An 18,570-nucleotide genomic window follows, 5' to 3' on the forward strand; every position below is an offset into this window, starting at 1 on the left:
GGGAGGGAGAGAGAGAGGGGGGGGGGGGGAGAAAACAAGATAGAGAACATCAATGCATGATTTATACGAAAAGTGAGATTAAAGGCACTCAGGTTATGGTTGAACCTTGTGAGGACGTTTGATGTTTTCTTTTTACGTTTGGACATGTCACCCTTCTTTGCAGATTGCATACACAGCGTCTGCTCTCTATGCTGGACTCCCCATGTTGGTAGCTAAGTCTTACCTAGGTCAAGTCTTTGCCCTTGTAGCTAAACAAGCTAAAGATGCAGAAACATCATCTATACCAGGCCAGATAGCCGACTTAGATTCCACATTGACTCTGGAGGCGCCATATTTTCAACGTGTATTATCGGGGATGCCTACGTTTAGTACTATTTGTAATAAGGGGGTGCCCTTAGCTGTTAGGGTTTTCTAGGACGGCCCATTCCATACCGATAGGTTCTGGTTCAAAGACTGGCATTAAAGGACCATTTCATGATCACCAAAAACCCTTGCAACGATTAAACAACATACAGCACACAGCTAGATAGTGGAACAGCTATTGACACCAAACTGTACACTCACTGAACACTTCATTAGGAACAGTACACTAATACTGGGTAGGTCCTCCCTTTGCTCTCAAAACAGCCTAAATTCTTCGTGCCATTGATTCCACAAGATGTTGGAAACATTCCTTTGAGATTCTGGTCCACGATGACATGATTGCATCACGCAATTCCTGCAGATCTTTCAGGTGCACTTTCAAGCCCGTTCTACCACATCCCAAAGGTGTTCTATTGGATTCAGATCCGGTGACTGGGAAGGCCACTGAAGAACACTGAACATTGTCATGTTCATGAAACCAGTTTGAGACGACTTTTGCTTTGTGACATGGTGCATTATCATGCTGGAAGTAACCATTAGAAGATGGGTAAATTGTGGCCATGAAGGGATGCACATGGTCAGCAACAATACTCAAATAGGCTGTGGCATTCAAGCGATGATTGATTGGTATTAATCGGCCCAAACACTAAAAGTGTTCTGAGAAAACATTCCCCACACCATTACACCACCTCCACCATGAGAAGGTGTACAGGTGTTCCTAATAAAGTGTTCAATGTGTGTAGATGCCACAGGTCAACTGTGATCTTCAGGAGGTGAGCTGAAAATGCAATCTAACAGAGTTTACAGAGTAAGACTGTAATCTGAACGAAGACAGGTTAATATTGTACCATTGCAAACACTTCCTAAATCTACCCCAAAGAAAACCGCACATACCTGCAGAAGATGTTTATGTAGCTCAACACAGAGGGTTGAACTATACTCCAATTTTTGGCTAATCCAACAAAAACTAAAAAACTACCAACACCGTCAAAGCTCACGCAGACCTCATAAGACTCAAACACTACAGAGACAAGTATCAGAGACCAAAGAGATCAAGTGTGTGTGTGTGTGTGTGTGTGTGTGTGTGTGTGTGTGTGTGTGTGTGTGTGTGTGTGTCATCTTGTTGACATCTTGCAGAGCCAGTCTATTCCTGGAGCAGATCTGCGCTGAGAAGGTGAGACTCTATTGGATTGACTTCCCTAATCTGACCCCTCTGTCATTGGCTGGTATCGGCACCATCGCATAGACGGCTGGATGCCCTAAGTAGCCAATCAGAGCCGAGGATTAGGAGAGGTGCCCGCCAGAGAAAGAGAGAGAGAGAGAGAGAGAGAGAGACACACAGAGAGAGACAGAGAGAGTGAGACACAGAGAGAGACAGAGAGAGAGAGACACAGAGAGAGACAGAGAGAGAGAGAGACAGAGAGAGTGAGACACAGAGAGACAGAGAGAGAGAGAGAGAGAGAGAGAGAGAGAGAGATACAGAGAGAGAGAGAGAGAGAGAGAGAGAGAGAGAGAGAGAGAACAAAGGGGAAAGCAGACAGAGAGAAGGGGAGGGAAGGGAAGGGTAGACACTGCGGGTGACTCAATCTAATTAGTAATCCAAGCTAAAGGTCTAGTGATGACGCTGGGCTAACAGCCTTCAGACCACAGGTGAGCTCCGGGGAGGATGTCCTGCTAGCTAGTGGCACAGCCGGGGTCTGTGGCGCTGAACAACAGGTTCACTCGTAGACGTGGTACAAACACAACCAGATATGACAGCCTCGGAGCGGTACAGTCATTAACAATAAGTACACACAGACAGATAGGTCATGCTGAATTTAGAACACGAGGAGAGAACACTCAGACATAACACTCAGACAGCAGACAGAACCCTCAGACAGCAGAGAGAACAGTCAGACAGAACAGTCAGACAGAACAGTCAGACAGAACAGTCAGACAGCAGATGCAACACTCAGACAGAACCCTCAGACAGAACCCTCAGACAGCAGAGAGAACAGTCAGATAGAACATTCAGACAGAACAGTCAGACAGAACAGTCAGACAGAACACTCAGACAGAACATTCAGACAGAATACTCAGACAGAACACTCAGACAGAACATTCAGACAGAACATTCAGACAGAATACTCAGACAGAACACTCAGACAGAACATTCAGACAGAACATTCAGACAGAACACTCAGACAGAACATTCAGACAGAACATTCAGACAGAACAGTCAGACAGAACATTCAGACAGAACACTCAGACAGAACATTCAGACAGAACATTCAGACAGAACACTCAGACAGAACATTCAGACAGAACACTCAGACAGAACACGTTCATTTATGCCTAGTCGATCGGCACGACCGACAACTGTCCATCAACTGAAATGACGTCTAGTCGACACTTTTGAGCTTTGTTATGAACTTTGTTATGCCGCTGACACAGTCTTACATCATTGTGCTGTGTGATTGGTTAGCTAGATGCAAGGCATTGCCATGGATACAGTGGTTTCACCTTCGCCAAACCAGACATGCTAGGAGGTGAGCAACACTTTTATTCATTTATTTATTTATGTTGATAGACACATTAAAAAGCATAAAACAGCCTTGAGACAGCAAACAGAACACTGAGACTGAACACTCCACATAATCACTGAACCATAAATAGAACACTCCACATAATCACTATTAAGTGTGTGTGTGTGTGTGTGTGTGTGTGTGTGTGTGTGTGTGTGTGTGTGTGTGTGTGTGTGTTTAAGGGGCATTAAGAGGATAAAACCTCTCACTAGTCGGCTCAGTAAGATGGCTGCCTCTTGCAGAGTGTGACTGAGACGTAAACATGGGTTGCGTAAGGCTGTCTAAAATGGTCCATCATTGCCGCCTACAGGAAAAACCTTTCAAACACACGCACCACTCAAACCCCTCCACACACACACACGCACACACACATGGCCACAGGACCGGTTCTGAGCACAAAAGCACATTTGCTTTTAATATCATTTTTATGTAATTCATCCATCCATAAATTCACCCATCCATCTATCATCTATCCATCGAACCATCATCCATCCATCCATCCATCCATCCATCCATCCATCCATCCATCCATCCATCCATGCATCCATCCATCCATCCATCCATCCATGCATCCATCCATCCTTCCTAGGGCTGTCTCATCGTATTTGTGACCATGACAGTGAAGATAAAGATTGAATAGCAGCGTCTAATGCAGTAGCCAGAGGGTTTGTGTTTGTGTCCCGGCTTAAACTATAATGCCTTATTTGATTATATAATAATACACTCTTTAGGTTTAATAAAGAGAGTGCATGCGATAGAGAGAGAGTGCGTGAGAGAGAGTGAAATAGCGAGAGAGAGAGAGAGAGAAAGAGAGAGAGGGAGGGAGAGAGCGAGAGAGAAAGAGAGAGAGAGAGAAGGGGGGGGGGGAGGAGGGGTCTGCAGGACGGAAGAGAGGAGAGGACCAGATGCCAGGCTCTGTTGCTAATTCTACGACTGTGCTGATAAGCTGATAAGCAGTTAATGGGCTGCTTTTCTCCCCCTGTCTGTGTGTGTGTGTGTGTGTGTGGGGGGGGGGGGGGGGGCTGCATGGTGTATGAAAGAGGTCCTGTTGACTGACTCCTCAAGCTTTATCCGGTTGTCTCTTTTCTTTTCACCGCTTCATCTCAGCCAGTCGTAAAACAAGCAGAGCTTCAGACAGGGGAGAACACTGCTCACACACGTAGACGTGTTCTCCCTGCCCAAACCCAGACTGAAAGCCTGTTTTCATGACGGTTCAGCGACATCAAGGGAACCAGAGGATCTTGATAGTTGACACTGTTATGTCTATCCATTAAAAATTCATTTCCACGAGTAGGGTTTCTCCCACCTCTGTGTTCTGTTTCGCCTTCAAAGCCATTGAGTTGAGGGTGGAAAATATCCGTGGCTTTATCTGTGAATCACTTGTGTGAAGACACACCTACAAAGTCACATTCCTACTCTCTTTTTTTTTAATCATATGGGTAAACTAATGGGCTTGGAGTATTGGAGTACAGAGTATAACCAGGCTGGCTGTGTGTGTGTGTGTGTGTGTGTGTGTGTGTGTGTGTGTGTGTGTGTGTGTGTGTGTGTGTGTGTGTGTGTGTGTGTGTGTGTGTGTGTGTGTGTGTGTGTGTGTGTGATGCTTATTCCATATAGTATAACCCGTTCAGTTACAGTATGCTAGATTACTGATCCGGGGATCAGTCTGATCGTTGCAGTGTCCATGCATGGGTCCAGCGCACTTGCTTGCACCTGTGCCAAATAGGTTTTGAGGCTGTCACATCAGGCCAGGCATAACCTCGTTGTCTTTCGCGTTGCTTGACTAAAAAGCGTGATAAACATTCAGCGCAACATCAGGCCTAATCCTTCATTTCCAATGCACCATCACATCACGCAGCAGCCGCAGTTTACAGACCTATATGAATGAACACTTTTACGCATCACCCAATGGTGTCAACGATTCGAACTATACCTCTGAACAACCCCCGCTGTTGAATTATAGGCCTATGGTTTTAATAACAGGCTTACGAACCCATATCTCCAGTGTCCAGCTGGAGAGAGAGGCCGGTAGCCATCTCCTTGGCATCCGATCTCCCGGCCTCGAGCATCGGCTTGCCTCCTCCGGCCGCCCCCGCTGTCGCAGTCTCATCCATCTAGTCCCCCGCGAAGGGCACTCGTGTCCTTCGTTGATGCAAGGGCGAATGCAATAGTGCGCGCACACTCTGACATCACGTAAAATAAACGTCTGGTCTCATCGCTTTTTCTTCAACGCCAGTCGTATTTCCATCAGCGTAGTTACCAGCTTAAAACACAACGCAGGCTAGATATCAGATTTGGTGTTCCGCTGTGTCCCGCTATATTTCTTCATCGCATTACAAACCCACTCGCGCTGGATTTCCACGGCTGTAGTGCGTCACTCAGGGAGGAGGGCTCTACTCTACTGTCATGTTATTTGAGTCGGTAAGCCTGTATGTAAAATGTATTTTCTTCAGCATCCTCATACGGTTAACGTTGCCAAGTATGGGGCTCATTCTATCAAAGAGATATCATTCGACTGTATGTTTATACTTGTTCCATGTATGTGATATATATTTTTGCTGAAAGCACTTCACGCTGGATGTAGTCTACTGTTGTACCCCGTTGAATAAGTCACATCGCCATTAGCCAGGCTGTGACATCCCCTCCAAGACTTTTGGACTAAAAGCATTATGAAATCCACTACACACACACGTTTATTTTTTTCAGTTCCATCAAATTAACTTTATTTAAATAGTCATGCAATACTGATGTTACAGAAGACACACTGATGAGCTATTCACAAACATACAACAGAAGCCTATTGTATACGAGGGAGAATAACACATGTATGGCAGGCTGGCATGTACAGAGATGTTGGCAACAGTGTATACAGACATTCAAATAATTAGGGGTCTTGTGGATTCATCATATGGGACAGTTAGACATTTGTATCAGTGCTGTGGGGATGACAGGGGCTTGGAGTATAGAGTATAAACAGGCTGGCTGTGTATGTATGTATGGAATGTGAGGGGTTTAGCCTCGTTTTTGGCGCTGTGTGTGTGTGTGTGTGTGTGTGTCTGACGGTCCTCTCCTGTGCTCATGCTGGGTGTTGTGCGGGTGGTCCTGGGGGGTTTTGCACGCTGGGTTCATCAGGCCTGTCCTCTCCGCTGGGCGGGTTTACAGACAGGCCGTCACTGGTCCAGGCACACACACACCGATACCCACAATCCCACAGGAGGGGTCTGGGGTCAGACGGACGGACGGACGGACAGTGATCACATTATAGGTACTTGGGCAGGTCCTTCTCGATAACCTGGTTGGGGACAGAGAGATAAGTCAGACACTGTCAACCTAGACGAGAGTCTCTCTGTTTCAGGACCTTGGACAGAGGCAGTCTGCTCAGTACCACGTGGTCTCTACTATGAGTTACCATAGAGGAGATGCTGTATACCATGTTTTTAACTGATGCTTGTGAAAAAAAAAAAAAAAAAAAAAGACGACACATTCCTCCCTAAAACGTATACATTAATGACAAATAGGACAGCTATAGGGATCTGATCAAAATGAATAAGTTCCTTCTCTGAATTGGCCACTAGGTGTCAGTTTCTTTTCTTTTTTTTTGCCATGACAGGGGCTTATCCAGAGTGTGGGGTTATTTAGGCCGATGTCACCTAGGAACACGACATGACAGTAACCGGCTTTCCACAGTCGGGGCTTACACCGTGTGGACCGAGGCCCACTGCTTTTCCACCGTCACACTCCTCCGGGCCTATTTGGTGCTTAAAACTCTGGCTTTCAGCCTCCTCTACCCCCCCCCCCCCCCCCCCCTCCCCTAGTCGATACAGGTCGTGGTTTCAAGAGAAGGCAGAAAATTCTTATCATCCAACAAGCGCTGTAGTTGGCTAGCAAACTGGTGGGTTGCAGGCAGGGTTTTTTTTTTGTAGAACAGCAGCAAACCAAATGTCATGCTGTAACAATAGCAGACAGCTGTCCACTCCCACTGAGATCACACAGTAGGCTCAAGGTCCACATGCTATGGCTAAAGTGGCTAAATGTAGTTGTACTTACACTGGGATCATCCATGGGCCCGTACCGCTTCACAACCTTCCCCTCTCTGTCGATCAGGAACTGAACGGGAAGAAAACAAGCGAAAACAACTAAATACAGGACGTGCTGGGGCTCCGTTATGGGATTACAGTTTGAATGGGATTAACACCCTTTCAACACGAAACTCTAAAATGCTTTACTAAAAATAGCTTCAGTGGACCCGCTTTAGAACAGAGCATCGCAGTAGAGAAGAACTTCTTCAGGTCATTTACCTTTGTGAAATTCCATTTGATGTTACTGCGGACGGAAAGAAACATGCATTAAAAAAAATACATTGGAATGCAACTTTATTCTTATAACAATGTCCTTTTGGGTTTTAGGCCCAAATTGGAACAAGGCCCATAGACCCTTAATGGGACAACTCACTTTCCCAGAGTTCCCTTGCCCTTGGGTTGAACCTTCATCCACTTAAAGAGGGGGTGGGCGTTGTCTCCGTTCACCTCGATCTTACTGAAGAGATCGAACTCGGCGTTGAAGCCTTTCGCAAACTCTTTGATCTCTGCCTCTGGAGCTGGCTCCTGGAGAACAGGGAGGAGAAGCCGTGACACACCACGGAAGTTACAACCGGTACAATTCACACCCAGAGAAGTGTTCTGTGATTTATAGACTGTTGGCCTACTCTTTGAAAATACTCACAGACACAGACACCAGACACTATACACCACAAACACACAAAAGAGGATGGAAAGTGTACTGTACCTGCCCTCCAAACTGGTTGCAGGGGAAGCCCATGATACGTAAACCTTTCTCAGCGTAGGAGACGTGCATTTCCGCTAGCTGAGTGTAGTTTACTCTGGTCTTACCTCATTTAGAGGCTACGTTGGTGATGATACACACAAAACCCCTGAAGGGAGAGAGAGAGATAGAGAGAGACAGAGACAAAGAGAGAGAGGGAGAGACAGAGGGAGAGAGAGAAAGATAGCACATCTACAGTTAAAGAGAAGTCACACAATACTGCATCACAAACATCCTCACTTTATTTGGATAGTTGATATTTGATCACAAGCCATCAACTATCAAATATGAACAGTTCATCCATTCAGTAGATTCCAACAACTGCAACAGAATACTGACATCCATGAACATGTTTCCCTAAGCAGCTACAGCAAGCCTCAGTGTACAAGTTGGACTCGAGGGAGGGACAGGTTGCGTAATCTGGTTGCTCTGCTTGGGAAATGACAATGTGAGTGTGACAGATTAGACCACTGCTGTGAGCAGTTCAGATGAATCAACCAGTGCTTGTCTGGGCCTGCTCACCTGTATTTCTCCAGAGACACTTCCTCACCATCTATGTCCTTGGCTGAGAACTCATAAATTGACTTGGCCTTCTGCCAATCATCCACCTGGGCACACTGTATATATATATGAGAGAGAGAAGATAAAGATAGATAGAGAGATAGAGAGATAGATAGATAGAGAGGGAGTGTGTATAAGTCAGGTATACATCATGCAGAAAGTGGATCAAAGGTAAAACTTGCACAACCATAGGGTGACAATAACACTGGCAAGAGTGACTCAGCAAGAGGGCAGGGAGAAAGGCCCACTTCCTCTTCCTGAGGCTAGTTACTTGAGTCTCCATTTTCCTAAAATAATATCCTCTTATTGTCTCCTTACTTGCATCTGCACTGATCTGAATGTATTGGAGTGGTGAAAGGGAATTATTGGTATATATCCAACCGCTATGTAGCGCCCCCCCCCCCCCCTCCCTCCCTATGGTTTCAGATCAGTACAGATTCAGGATTCGACACAAGGAGGGGAGGACACCAACTGAAGACTATCAGATACTGTTAACTCCATAAAGGGTGGACTTTGTATAGGAGAGGAGGAAGGGGGGAGGTGGGGGGAGTGGAGCGAAAACACTGCATGAAAAGGCTGCATCCTGACAGAGGCAAACCTGAACACGGTATTAGATTAGATTAGATTCAACTTTATTGTCATTGTGCAAGTACAGAGACAACGAAATGCAGTTCTATCTTATTGACACCAATAATAGGCATTCAAAGCTAACTTTAGGCCTAACAGAAATAAAGACAGTAGGTCTATTCTGTGATCTCAGATTATGTTTCTTATGGGTTACTGAATCTGAGTAAATAGTCAATCTACAATGAACAGGACGGCACTCACCAAGCAGTAAGATTACACCAAGATTACACAATACTATCTCAATGGGGACGAGTTGAGAGTTGTCAAGCAAAATAGCCATTTCGGGACTTTTTAAACTGTTCCAAATATCCCAAATAATGCGAAATAGTGAACATTTACCTGTCAGTTCATGTTATCGTTACACTTACTCACAGAGTGTGTATAGTCAGTGCCATAGTTAGCAGTGATCGACTAGCTCCCTGGTGATTTCTGTGGCTCGCTGGTACACAAAGACTGCAGGTGGTCAGATTCTACCCTGTCATGTTATCCAGAGGAAGGATTACCTGCAGACTGCAAACAAAGAAACTAGGCTTAGAGGAGACAGGGAAGACAGGGAGGAGATAGGGGCGAACCTTCCTCTGAACCGCTAAAAGTACCCATGGCTCATCCTATCTATCTAACTCTAACTTCATCCACTACCATAATAAGACTTTAGAAGCCCATAACTTCATCCACTACCATAATAAGACTTTACAAGCCCATAAAGTTTATTGTGGAACTTATTTTTATAGCTAGAACTTCTACCCACAGGAGCAGGGATTGACTCCAGCAATAGTCTACAGGTCTCTCCGCACCCGAACCAGTAGGTTCAGATGCAGCTTCTTCCCTGCGGCTGTCACCCTACTGAACTTGAACACTGCACCGACCTGACAACCTACTACCCCTGCAACCCCCCCCCCGGACAATTGCACTATTGCACTATTACTCCACTCCCCTCCCCTGCTCTTACTCATACCACTGCTCTTCTGTACATACCTGTCCATACTGTTCATACTGCACATAATGCACATATCCTTATATTTTCTTTAATACTACTGCACATACTGTACATACCTGTTTATACTGTTTATACGGCATTCCATATTCATATTTATATTTATTCTGCTATCTACCTCATGCTACTGTTAATACATATATACTGCTAGACTGCATTACCCATACAGCTCATATGCTGCTACACTGTTCATACTGTAACTATTTATTCTGCTATAATGCTACTGTTACTCATATACTGCTATACTGCACTGCTATATTATACTGCACTACTACTGATCATATATTGCACTACCTGTAAATACTGTTCATTGCACTTTCTGCTATTTTGCACTTCTGGTTAGACGCTAACTGCATTTCGTTGTCTCTGTACTTGTACTCTGCACAATGACAATAAAGTTGAATCTAATCTAATCTAATCTAGTCTAAACTAAAGAGCCTTCCTCTCCATCTCCTACACGGACTTCGCACGTTGCTCTCGTCGTTCTTTTCCTATGAGAGTGTAACATGAAACTAGAGCTTCTAGAGCACAGGTGTCAAACTCATTCCACGGAGGGCCGAGTGTCTACAGGTTTTTGCTCTTCCTATCTACTTAATTGATGAATTAAGGTCACTAATTAGTATGGAACTCCCCTCACCTGGTTGACAAGGTCTTAATTGAAAGGAAAAACCAAAAGCCTGCTGGCACTCGGCCCTCCATGGAATGAGTTTGACACCCGTGTTCTAGAGGAAAGGACATTGGACCACTAGGATGATGCAACTCAGAGATGACACATCCAGATGATCAGTCGTCGAATCCTGAAAGCACGTCTTGGGCACAATGACCGAAAATGTCCTAATACAACCGCGGCCATTAACATTTCCGTAGCAGCTCCATATCGATCTATACATAGTTCCATGGGAATGAATGGGCCTGGGGGTCTACGAGGAGGCAGCCTTATTATTAGACACATTTCGCTGTTGACACTCTATAAAGAACAGTTCCTAACGGGTACACCCTCCCCAGTTCGCCCGTCACGCCGCAAACTAGTTAGCAAGCTCGCATCATTGTATGTTTCTTTTTTATGTTGTACACTCTTTCTGTCACACTGCTATGTATGTGGCAGATAGCTAGCTATGCTATGCTAAAGGAAAGCTACCTGTACCGCAGCAAGCTGGAAAACGTTCTACCACCGGACAGAGTTTACCGTGGTACCATTACGTTCATTGTGTAAAAATAGAAGTCCTACACCTGACTTGTAGAGTTCATTCAGAAAAGAAAGAAAAGTGTGTCCGTGGTTCTATTTAAGACACCTGTGATCACTCACCATGGCTCTGGCAACTCCACGGCTCCCGAACAGCCCGAATAATAAAGCTCGCTTTGCCACCCACATAACGGGGAAACACGCTCACTAACTCCGCCCAGTAGAGTCCCGACCACGCCGCATTGCGCCCTCTGCTGCAATGCGCAAGCAATTGCTCGAACTTGCGCCCAATGAGCAAACACACGACGACGATAACGCCTGGATAACCATGCTTTCTTTGCATCAATGCAATCCTAATGACTTACAGAATTGAAGTTGGGAACATCTTTACTTGCGATATAATGCGTGTGCAGTGACACGTTCGATTATTTAAAGCCGTTAAATGTTTATTTTAGTCGTTTTAAAATGTCAACGTTGCAGGCAAAATAGTAGACACTCGAAAGATTGGTGGGGAGGGGGGGTCCTGTGCGTAGTACGGAAGGTTCTCGTGGTTGAGAGAAACAACAGTGAAGAAGTAACACATTTCTTTCTCGCAGATGAAATAATCCTAAATACGCCGTTATGGATGATGAAGAGGAAACCTACCGACTATGGAAAATCCGAAAAACTATCATGCAGGTGGGTTGATCTGTATAATGACCAAAAACAAGCAAGGAAGAGTGGCGCTTTCCATCACTCTTCTACCCGTAATCGGACTACTGAGTAGGAGTTAGCTGGCTAAAGAAGTTGGAATTTCTTGTTCGCAAACTATGTCCACACTACTGGTCCACACTGTGAGAAGACAAACTACTTCTTACTTTTAGCTATTTATTTATATGTCAAAATTCTAGGCTTGTACAAGGACCACTTTTGGCGAAGAAAATCACAGTCAGCAAGCTGTTAATCTGTGACCAACCTTCCAAAAATGGATGGAGTCAAACAAAGTATTTACAGAATACAAAATGATTATGATTGGCTATTTGGTTGGGGAGGAACCATGGTTTAGACTTGGCATCCCTTGTTGTTCACGGGCTGGTCACACCATTCATCCCATCTGCGGAGTCAGCACCCTGTAAGAGATAAGACACCTACTCTGGTATGTCCTCCCTAGCCTGTCCTCCCTAGCCTGGTATTATTCCACTATAGTTCTTTGTGTAAGCGTGTGTTGCAACATCTTTCTTGATGACCTGGCTTAACCTCTCCATGTATTAATCCAATGTACCATGGGACTAATGCTTGATTCATCTCTCATTTATCAACAGGCCATCACATTAGTAAATTTAGCACACTGCAGTAATGTATTTTTATTATAGCAATAATAAACTGTTTTTATAAAAAATAATTTCTAACAACACCCGGCTGTTCATAACTCCACTAACTTCTTCCATACTCTCAGTTGTGCCACGATCGCGGCTACCTGGTGACACAGGATGAGCTGGACCAAACCCTGGACGAATTCAAGAGCCAGTTTGGTGACAAGCCGAGCGAGGGACGGCCGCGGCGGACAGACCTGACCGTGCTCGTCGCTCATAACGATGACCCGACGGATCAGATGTTCGTCTTCTTTCCAGGTAAAGTAGCTACTATAGCTTGGGGTGCAGTGTGAATGCAGCTACTATACATTGCTATGTAGCTCGACACACAATCTTATGCGGCAGCTTGCTTTTGCAGACTCCCGAGTCGTTGGATCTCTATAGTGATTTAGAGGAAACATATAGTCACATACAGTCAGGAAGACAACACAACAATATTTCCCTTTTCATGCCCACATATTTCTGTTTATTCACAGAGGAGCCCAAGGTGGGGATCAAGACCATCAAGATGTACTGCCAGCGCATGCAGGAGGAGAACATCACCCGTGCCTGCATCGTAGTGCAGATGGGCATGACGCCATCTGCCAAACAGGTGGGCAGTGCAGAGCCTCTGAGATGCACCCATTCAGTGGCCTAGTTCCAAACTGGCCACTGGTTCCTACCCAGAGGTCCCTATACTGACTCGCCCTTCTTTCCTTTCTCTCCAGTCTTTAGTGGACATGGCACCCAAATACATATTGGAGCAGTTTCTACAACAGGAGCTTCTCATCAACATCACAGAACATGAGGTGTGTGCGCGTGCGTGCGTGTGTTCACTGTGCGTGCATGCGTGTGTATCTGTGTTCAATATCTAATCTACATTTGTGTTTCTGTAGTCCATTACATAGTCACCCATTTACTCTCTCTCTTCTCTCCAGCTGGTCCCAGAGCACATAGTGATGAACAAGGAAGAGCTGGTAGAGCTGCTGGCTCGATAGTATCCTTTTAACTGTGAACGAAAGGGCAGAGCTATAACTGTGTCTTAGTCAAAGTTCCTATGAATGAGTGAGTGTATCCGCAGACTTCACATCACAATTACATTTACATTTATGGCATTTAGCAGACGCCTTTATCCAAAGCGACTTACAGCAAATACATCTATTCATCAGTCATCATAAGATAAAGTAATCAATGCTCAGACCAGGGGCCATTGGCAGTCACAATGCTAGAAGAAGATTTTTTAATTGATTTTTTTAAACAGGAGAAAAACTTGTACAGGGGGGTAGTGGGGGTGAAGAGGTCTTTAGGGTTAGGGTTAGTACAGGGGGGTAGTGGCGGTGAAGAGGTCTTTAGGAGGGACTGTTAAGATGTAGCCTGAAGAGATGGTTTTCAATCTACGGCGGAAGATTGGTAGTGACTCTGGTTATGATTATGCAGTGTATGCATATTTCACACTTCACACTTGCATGTTGTTGATAGCGACATGTACACCCTAATACACACACAGGCTGTGTAGAGTGATAACATGCTGTATATAACATGCGGTATATTTATTGTGTCGGTTGTGAAAGTGTTTCCTTGACATGCTAGTAAACTGAAGGAGAGTCAGCTACCGAGGATCCAGGCTGGAGACCCCGTGGCCAGATACTTTGGGCTGAAAAGAGGACAGGTGAGATGCACACACACACACACACACACACACACACACACACACACACACTGTGAGGGTATAACTATGTTGTAACTTTGTTGCTGCCACACTCTTTGCTCTATGTCTGTCTCTAACAGGTGGTGAAAATCATAAGGCCCAGTGAGACTGCTGGACGCTACATCACCTACAGACTGGTTCAATAAACACACACACACGATATACATACATTCACATGCTGACAGATTCACACACAATCTCTCTCTCTCTCGCACAACCCGACCAGAAGGAAAACAGAATTCGTGACGGTTGCTGAGCAGAAACAACAAGATAATTCAACCCTACTCATGAAGATGAAACAGTTCATGACATTATTTACATTGTCTCCAAAACCATTTGTGAATATACACTTTCTTTTTGTTTGATTGCTAGTTATTATGTTGTTGGAGGTGAAAACCTCTCCATTAAAGTTTGTTATTTGTTCTTCTGTGTGTTGAGTCGTTGTTATGTTTGAAGACAAGAGCGAATGTATAGGCTTCAGCTTCCTGGGAACAAGTATATGTCTTTGGGTTTCAGAAAAGGTTTCATGGCACCAGTATAGTTCACTGATCCATCTCAGCTACCCATGTAAACGTCCAGTTTTACACACAAAATGTAGCCTACATTTATACTCACTAGGAACACTATACTAATACTGGGTAGGGCCTCCTTTTGCTCTCAAAACAGCCTCAATTCTTTGTGGCATTGACTCCACAAGATGTTGGAAACATTCCTTTGAGATTCTGGTCCATGATGACATGATTGCATCACTCAATTCCTGATGATGAATGAGCAAATGATGTACATACATTCATACGTTGGCAATACATCTAAACTGTAACTTCACTACTTGTCCAGCAGAAAGTGCTATTTGACTGCATAGAATCCATGCCTCTCCTCCCCTGAATGCTGGTTGCAACAGTTCTGTTTAGTCTATTGGGCTCACTCGATATATTTACAATGGAACAGAGATGGATTGATTAAGAAGAAATATAACAGCAGGATTAGATACTGCTGACAGAAATCTTCAGTCTTAAGGGGGATTATCTGCACTTGCGGCTAAATGGAAGTGTATTAGGCCATCTGGTTCGCAGCCTTTTTTGGTTACTGGTCTCTCAATCACAGTTTGCCCTGCCTGAAGTAACCCCTCATGTTCATTTCTCCATTAGGTCTAAGTTCTTATAGTCTAGGTCAACGGAGGCTGGTGGTGGTAGAAATCGGAGGACGGGCTCATTGTAATGCATGGAATGTAAGGAGGAATGGTATCAAACACACATGTTTGATACCATTCCTTATTCCATTCCATGCACTACAATGAGCCTATCCTCCGATTTCTACCTCCACCAGCCTCCACTGCATTCAGCCTATATTCTTATGCTTCTAGGCACCTTTTTTGTGGTTCTGTGAATATAGGCCAAGGACGGTAACTGTTTAGGCTCATAGGCTGTTCTTCATGACACACATCAACTCTTGTCATATCCATGTCTTATGTAGTGAATGTGTCTCAGGCGACGTGCGTGTTGAGAGGCTGTGAGGCCGCGAAGGCAAACTGTGAAAGTCCAGCTGGGTGTTGGTGTGACAGCAGGAGTCCAAGGCTCCTTCGTTCTCCCGACACACGGGCTGCGTCTCAATAGTCTAGAGCGGCTTCCTCGCTGTCATATCCCCTCCTCGTTCGGCTCTTATCGGGAAACACAACTGAATATGATGGATGATAGTTTTTTGTTGTTTGTTTCTCAAATGTCCAGTTGTGTGAGACCAGTGCAGGTAATTGGATGAGGAGAGGGGGACACTCTGAACTATTGAAATGTAGCCATGCGACTTTCGCTCTCCGAGACCGCGTTGCCTTGCCAACCGATCCACCACAGATAGCGCGGGGGTAACGTATAAGACGCCACTGCCAATGTAAATATAGGATACCATCTGTTTTAATTAAATTATTTTGATATTGATATACACTGACAACACACCAAAACATGTAGCCGATACAATAACTGAGAATTGAGTGGAAGAGAGAAAACAATGAAAATCAGGATCTGTTTAAGAGTTTCTTTATTGTTTTTGATAGGGAAAAGACATGTGATGGATATTTGCCAGAACAGGACAGTGCTGTTTCTCATAGAGCTGGAGATCTACATCAAATAGAGTTAAAGTCAAGACTGAATCCTCCAAAACCAACATCCAACCTTTTGAGAGCCCCACCCACTCTTTCATAGACCAAGACCCAGTGCATCAGAACCGTACCAAGTCTAGCCAGCATAGCCCGTTCTGGATTCCATGGCGATAGGGAGGACATAGGCTTGCATTCTGAGCAAAGATATGGTTAAGTTGTTGCTTAGAAACAGTGAGAAATCACCCCAACTTTTCCTGAAATGTTCAGTCTCCTACAGCGAAGAGGCAGTTGTGTGGGGAATCCACACTGGATCCTACTTTAGATTGTCCTGTTTCTAGGCAACGAGTTAAGCACATCTTTGTTTTTTATCTGGAACCTTATTGATAAACAGAATGTAGAGATGTGTTTGGGGGATTTTTCAGAGAGATCTTTTTTTTTAAATGTTTTTTTAAATGTTTCCTACATGGAATGATTGGGAAAATAACTCAGATTATTCATGAAGAGTCATTTCAACCTACTTCCTCTCTACTCCCCCCCCTCTCTCTCTCCCTCCCCCTCTCTCTCTCTCTCACTCTCTCCCTCCCTCCCTCTCTCTCTCCCTCTCTCTCTCTCTCTCTCTCTCTCTCTCTCTTTCTCTCTCTCTCTCCCTCCCCCCCTCTCTCTCTCCCTCTCTCTCTCTCTCTCTCTGTCCCCATTCTCCTGAGTTTATATTGTATATTATGTGAATGTGCACCCTTCTCCTGTTCTTAGAGTTTTCCCTCCCCCTTCCATCCTCTTTTCAGTCCCCTTCTCTTCATCTCTAGTCTGGGCCCAGGGTCCTTGGTGCTTATGGTGATTGTTTAACAGATGAATCAGAGGAAGGTCACCAAACCTTTGGTCTTACATCTGGTTCCTCCTACTTCCCTCTATGGAGAGCTATTCATTGCTATCATTGATCTGTGGTACTATTCTTTCTTTACTCCAGAGGCTGTGTGTGTGTGTGTGTGTGTGTGTGTGTGTGTGTGTGTGTGTGTGTGTGTGTGTGTGTGTGTGTGTGTGTGTGTGTGTGTGTGTGTGTGTCTTTGTGTGTGTGTGTGTGTGTATGTGTGTACTCTTCAGAGAGTCAAAGTGTTCAGTTGATCTCTAGTTTTCATTAAGATTGTTAAGCTGTCAAGTCAATTCAGACCCCATGATGTTGAAATGTCAATGCATGACCTTATTACCCTCATCACTTTTAATTAAGTACCCGTGTGTGTGTGTGTGTGTGTGTGTGTGTGTGTGTGTGTGGTGTGCGTGTGCGTGCGTGCGTGCGTGCGTGCGTGCGTGCGTGAGAGAGAAAGAGAGCTACATTTCACAGGATTCCATGAAGATCTCACACACACACACACACCCACACACCCACGCACACACACACACACACACACACACACACACACACACACACACACACACACACACAGTGTTCTACATGGCCCTTCTTTATTCCCCCTACCCTCACGGTGTGTGACAGTGGCCCATTCCAGCCAGTTTTGCTTCCTTGAAAAATATACTCAAAGAATGGAAACACTGAGAGGTGACGTTAGTCATTCACGGAGCTATTTGGGGAAGTAAGGCCAGATATAACTAGGAGCAACTCTCAATAAAATGTGTTAAAAGGTTGTTTGGCTCAGACGCAAAAAAACACTAACTTCAATCATTGTGCAATAACATTGTGCAGCACCAGGATGTCAAATATCAGCTAAAAAAACATCTAAATGACTAATGTGGGCCTTTAAAACAGAACCCTATTAAAAGATAAGAAGGGTGTAGACACTTTTTTGTGATATCGCCCCCCTACGACTTCCATTGTAGCTTGATGAGAGTCTGTAACCTTTTCTAGCCTGTCATTTACATCAAAAATGGTATTTGGTTTAGGAAATCTGAACATATCTTTTTAATTAAACCCTTAATTGGCTGTGAGTGGTTTAATTGGGGAGGTGCTCCAGACAGATTCACTAGTTCGTCAGGCCATAATTAGCAGCCATAAGCTTTGAAGATGTGAGCACCACACACAAACACACACACACATGCACACACACACACACACACACACACACACACACACACACACACACACACACACACACACATACATACACACACACGACATGAGTCACGCACAAGCACAATGGGGATCTTTCCTGGCTAAATATAAACAATGTGAACCTGTATTTCTTTGAATTTCCGCAATATTAGATCATTAAGGCATCCTAGAGGCTCCTGGAGCTCACAGTGCCTCTCCTTTGCCCCATCTCCGGTTCATGAAAGGAAATAAGCAATACCTCATACCTGAGAGCAACAGTCACACACTCAC

General features: G+C 44.7%; 3 protein-coding genes across 3 annotated transcripts in view; 1 reads left to right on the top strand and 2 right to left on the bottom strand.

The window, feature by feature from the left end:
• LOC310819241 (phosphatidylinositol 4-phosphate 5-kinase type-1 gamma-like) overlaps positions 1-5,038 on the bottom strand; it is a gene marked incomplete at its 5' end in the record, with an annotated part of 15,342 nt that extends 10,304 nt beyond the window's left edge. Inside the window, one exon of the mRNA XM_083690485.1 lies at positions 4,918-5,038. Coding sequence (XP_083546611.1) covers positions 4,918-5,038 — 121 coding nt within the window. The remainder of the gene's footprint in view (positions 1-4,917) is intronic.
• Positions 5,039-5,628: 590 nt separating this feature from the next.
• Positions 5,629-11,360, bottom strand: gpx4b (glutathione peroxidase 4b). Its single transcript, XM_083689816.1, has 7 exons — positions 11,234-11,360; positions 8,268-8,362; positions 7,710-7,854; positions 7,377-7,528; positions 7,223-7,247; positions 6,972-7,031; positions 5,629-6,216 (listed from the first exon to the last, which is right to left on the bottom strand). Exons 1-7 carry the CDS (start codon positions 11,297-11,299, stop codon positions 6,184-6,186), a joined length of 576 nt encoding a protein of 191 aa, XP_083545942.1. The 5' UTR covers positions 11,300-11,360; the 3' UTR covers positions 5,629-6,183.
• Positions 11,361-11,647: 287 nt separating this feature from the next.
• Positions 11,648-14,572, top strand: LOC310818680 (DNA-directed RNA polymerases I, II, and III subunit RPABC1). Its single transcript, XM_083689686.1, has 7 exons — positions 11,648-11,788; positions 12,546-12,720; positions 12,939-13,054; positions 13,170-13,250; positions 13,380-13,438; positions 14,032-14,110; positions 14,230-14,572. The coding sequence occupies exons 1-7, from the start codon at positions 11,732-11,734 to the stop codon at positions 14,293-14,295; spliced, it is 633 nt and encodes a 210-aa protein (XP_083545812.1). The 5' UTR covers positions 11,648-11,731; the 3' UTR covers positions 14,296-14,572.
• Positions 14,573-18,570: the final 3,998 nt, after the last annotated feature.

This window comes from Argentina silus, assembly GCF_951799395.1.
Source record: "Argentina silus genome assembly, chromosome: 18".
In the NCBI taxonomy this organism is placed as follows: Eukaryota; Metazoa; Chordata; class Actinopteri; order Argentiniformes; family Argentinidae; genus Argentina; species Argentina silus.

Excerpts from the sequence above, each read along its gene's own strand:
- LOC310818680 (XM_083689686.1), top strand. The coding sequence starts at position 11,732 with ATGGATGATGAAGAGGAAACCTACCGACTATGGAAAATCCGAAAAACT. Across the intron at positions 12,721-12,938 it reads GATGTTCGTCTTCTTTCCAG|AGGAGCCCAAGGTGGGGATC; the intron begins GTAAAGTAGCTA and ends GTTTATTCACAG. Across the intron at positions 13,055-13,169 it reads TGACGCCATCTGCCAAACAG|TCTTTAGTGGACATGGCACC; the intron begins GTGGGCAGTGCA and ends CTTTCTCTCCAG.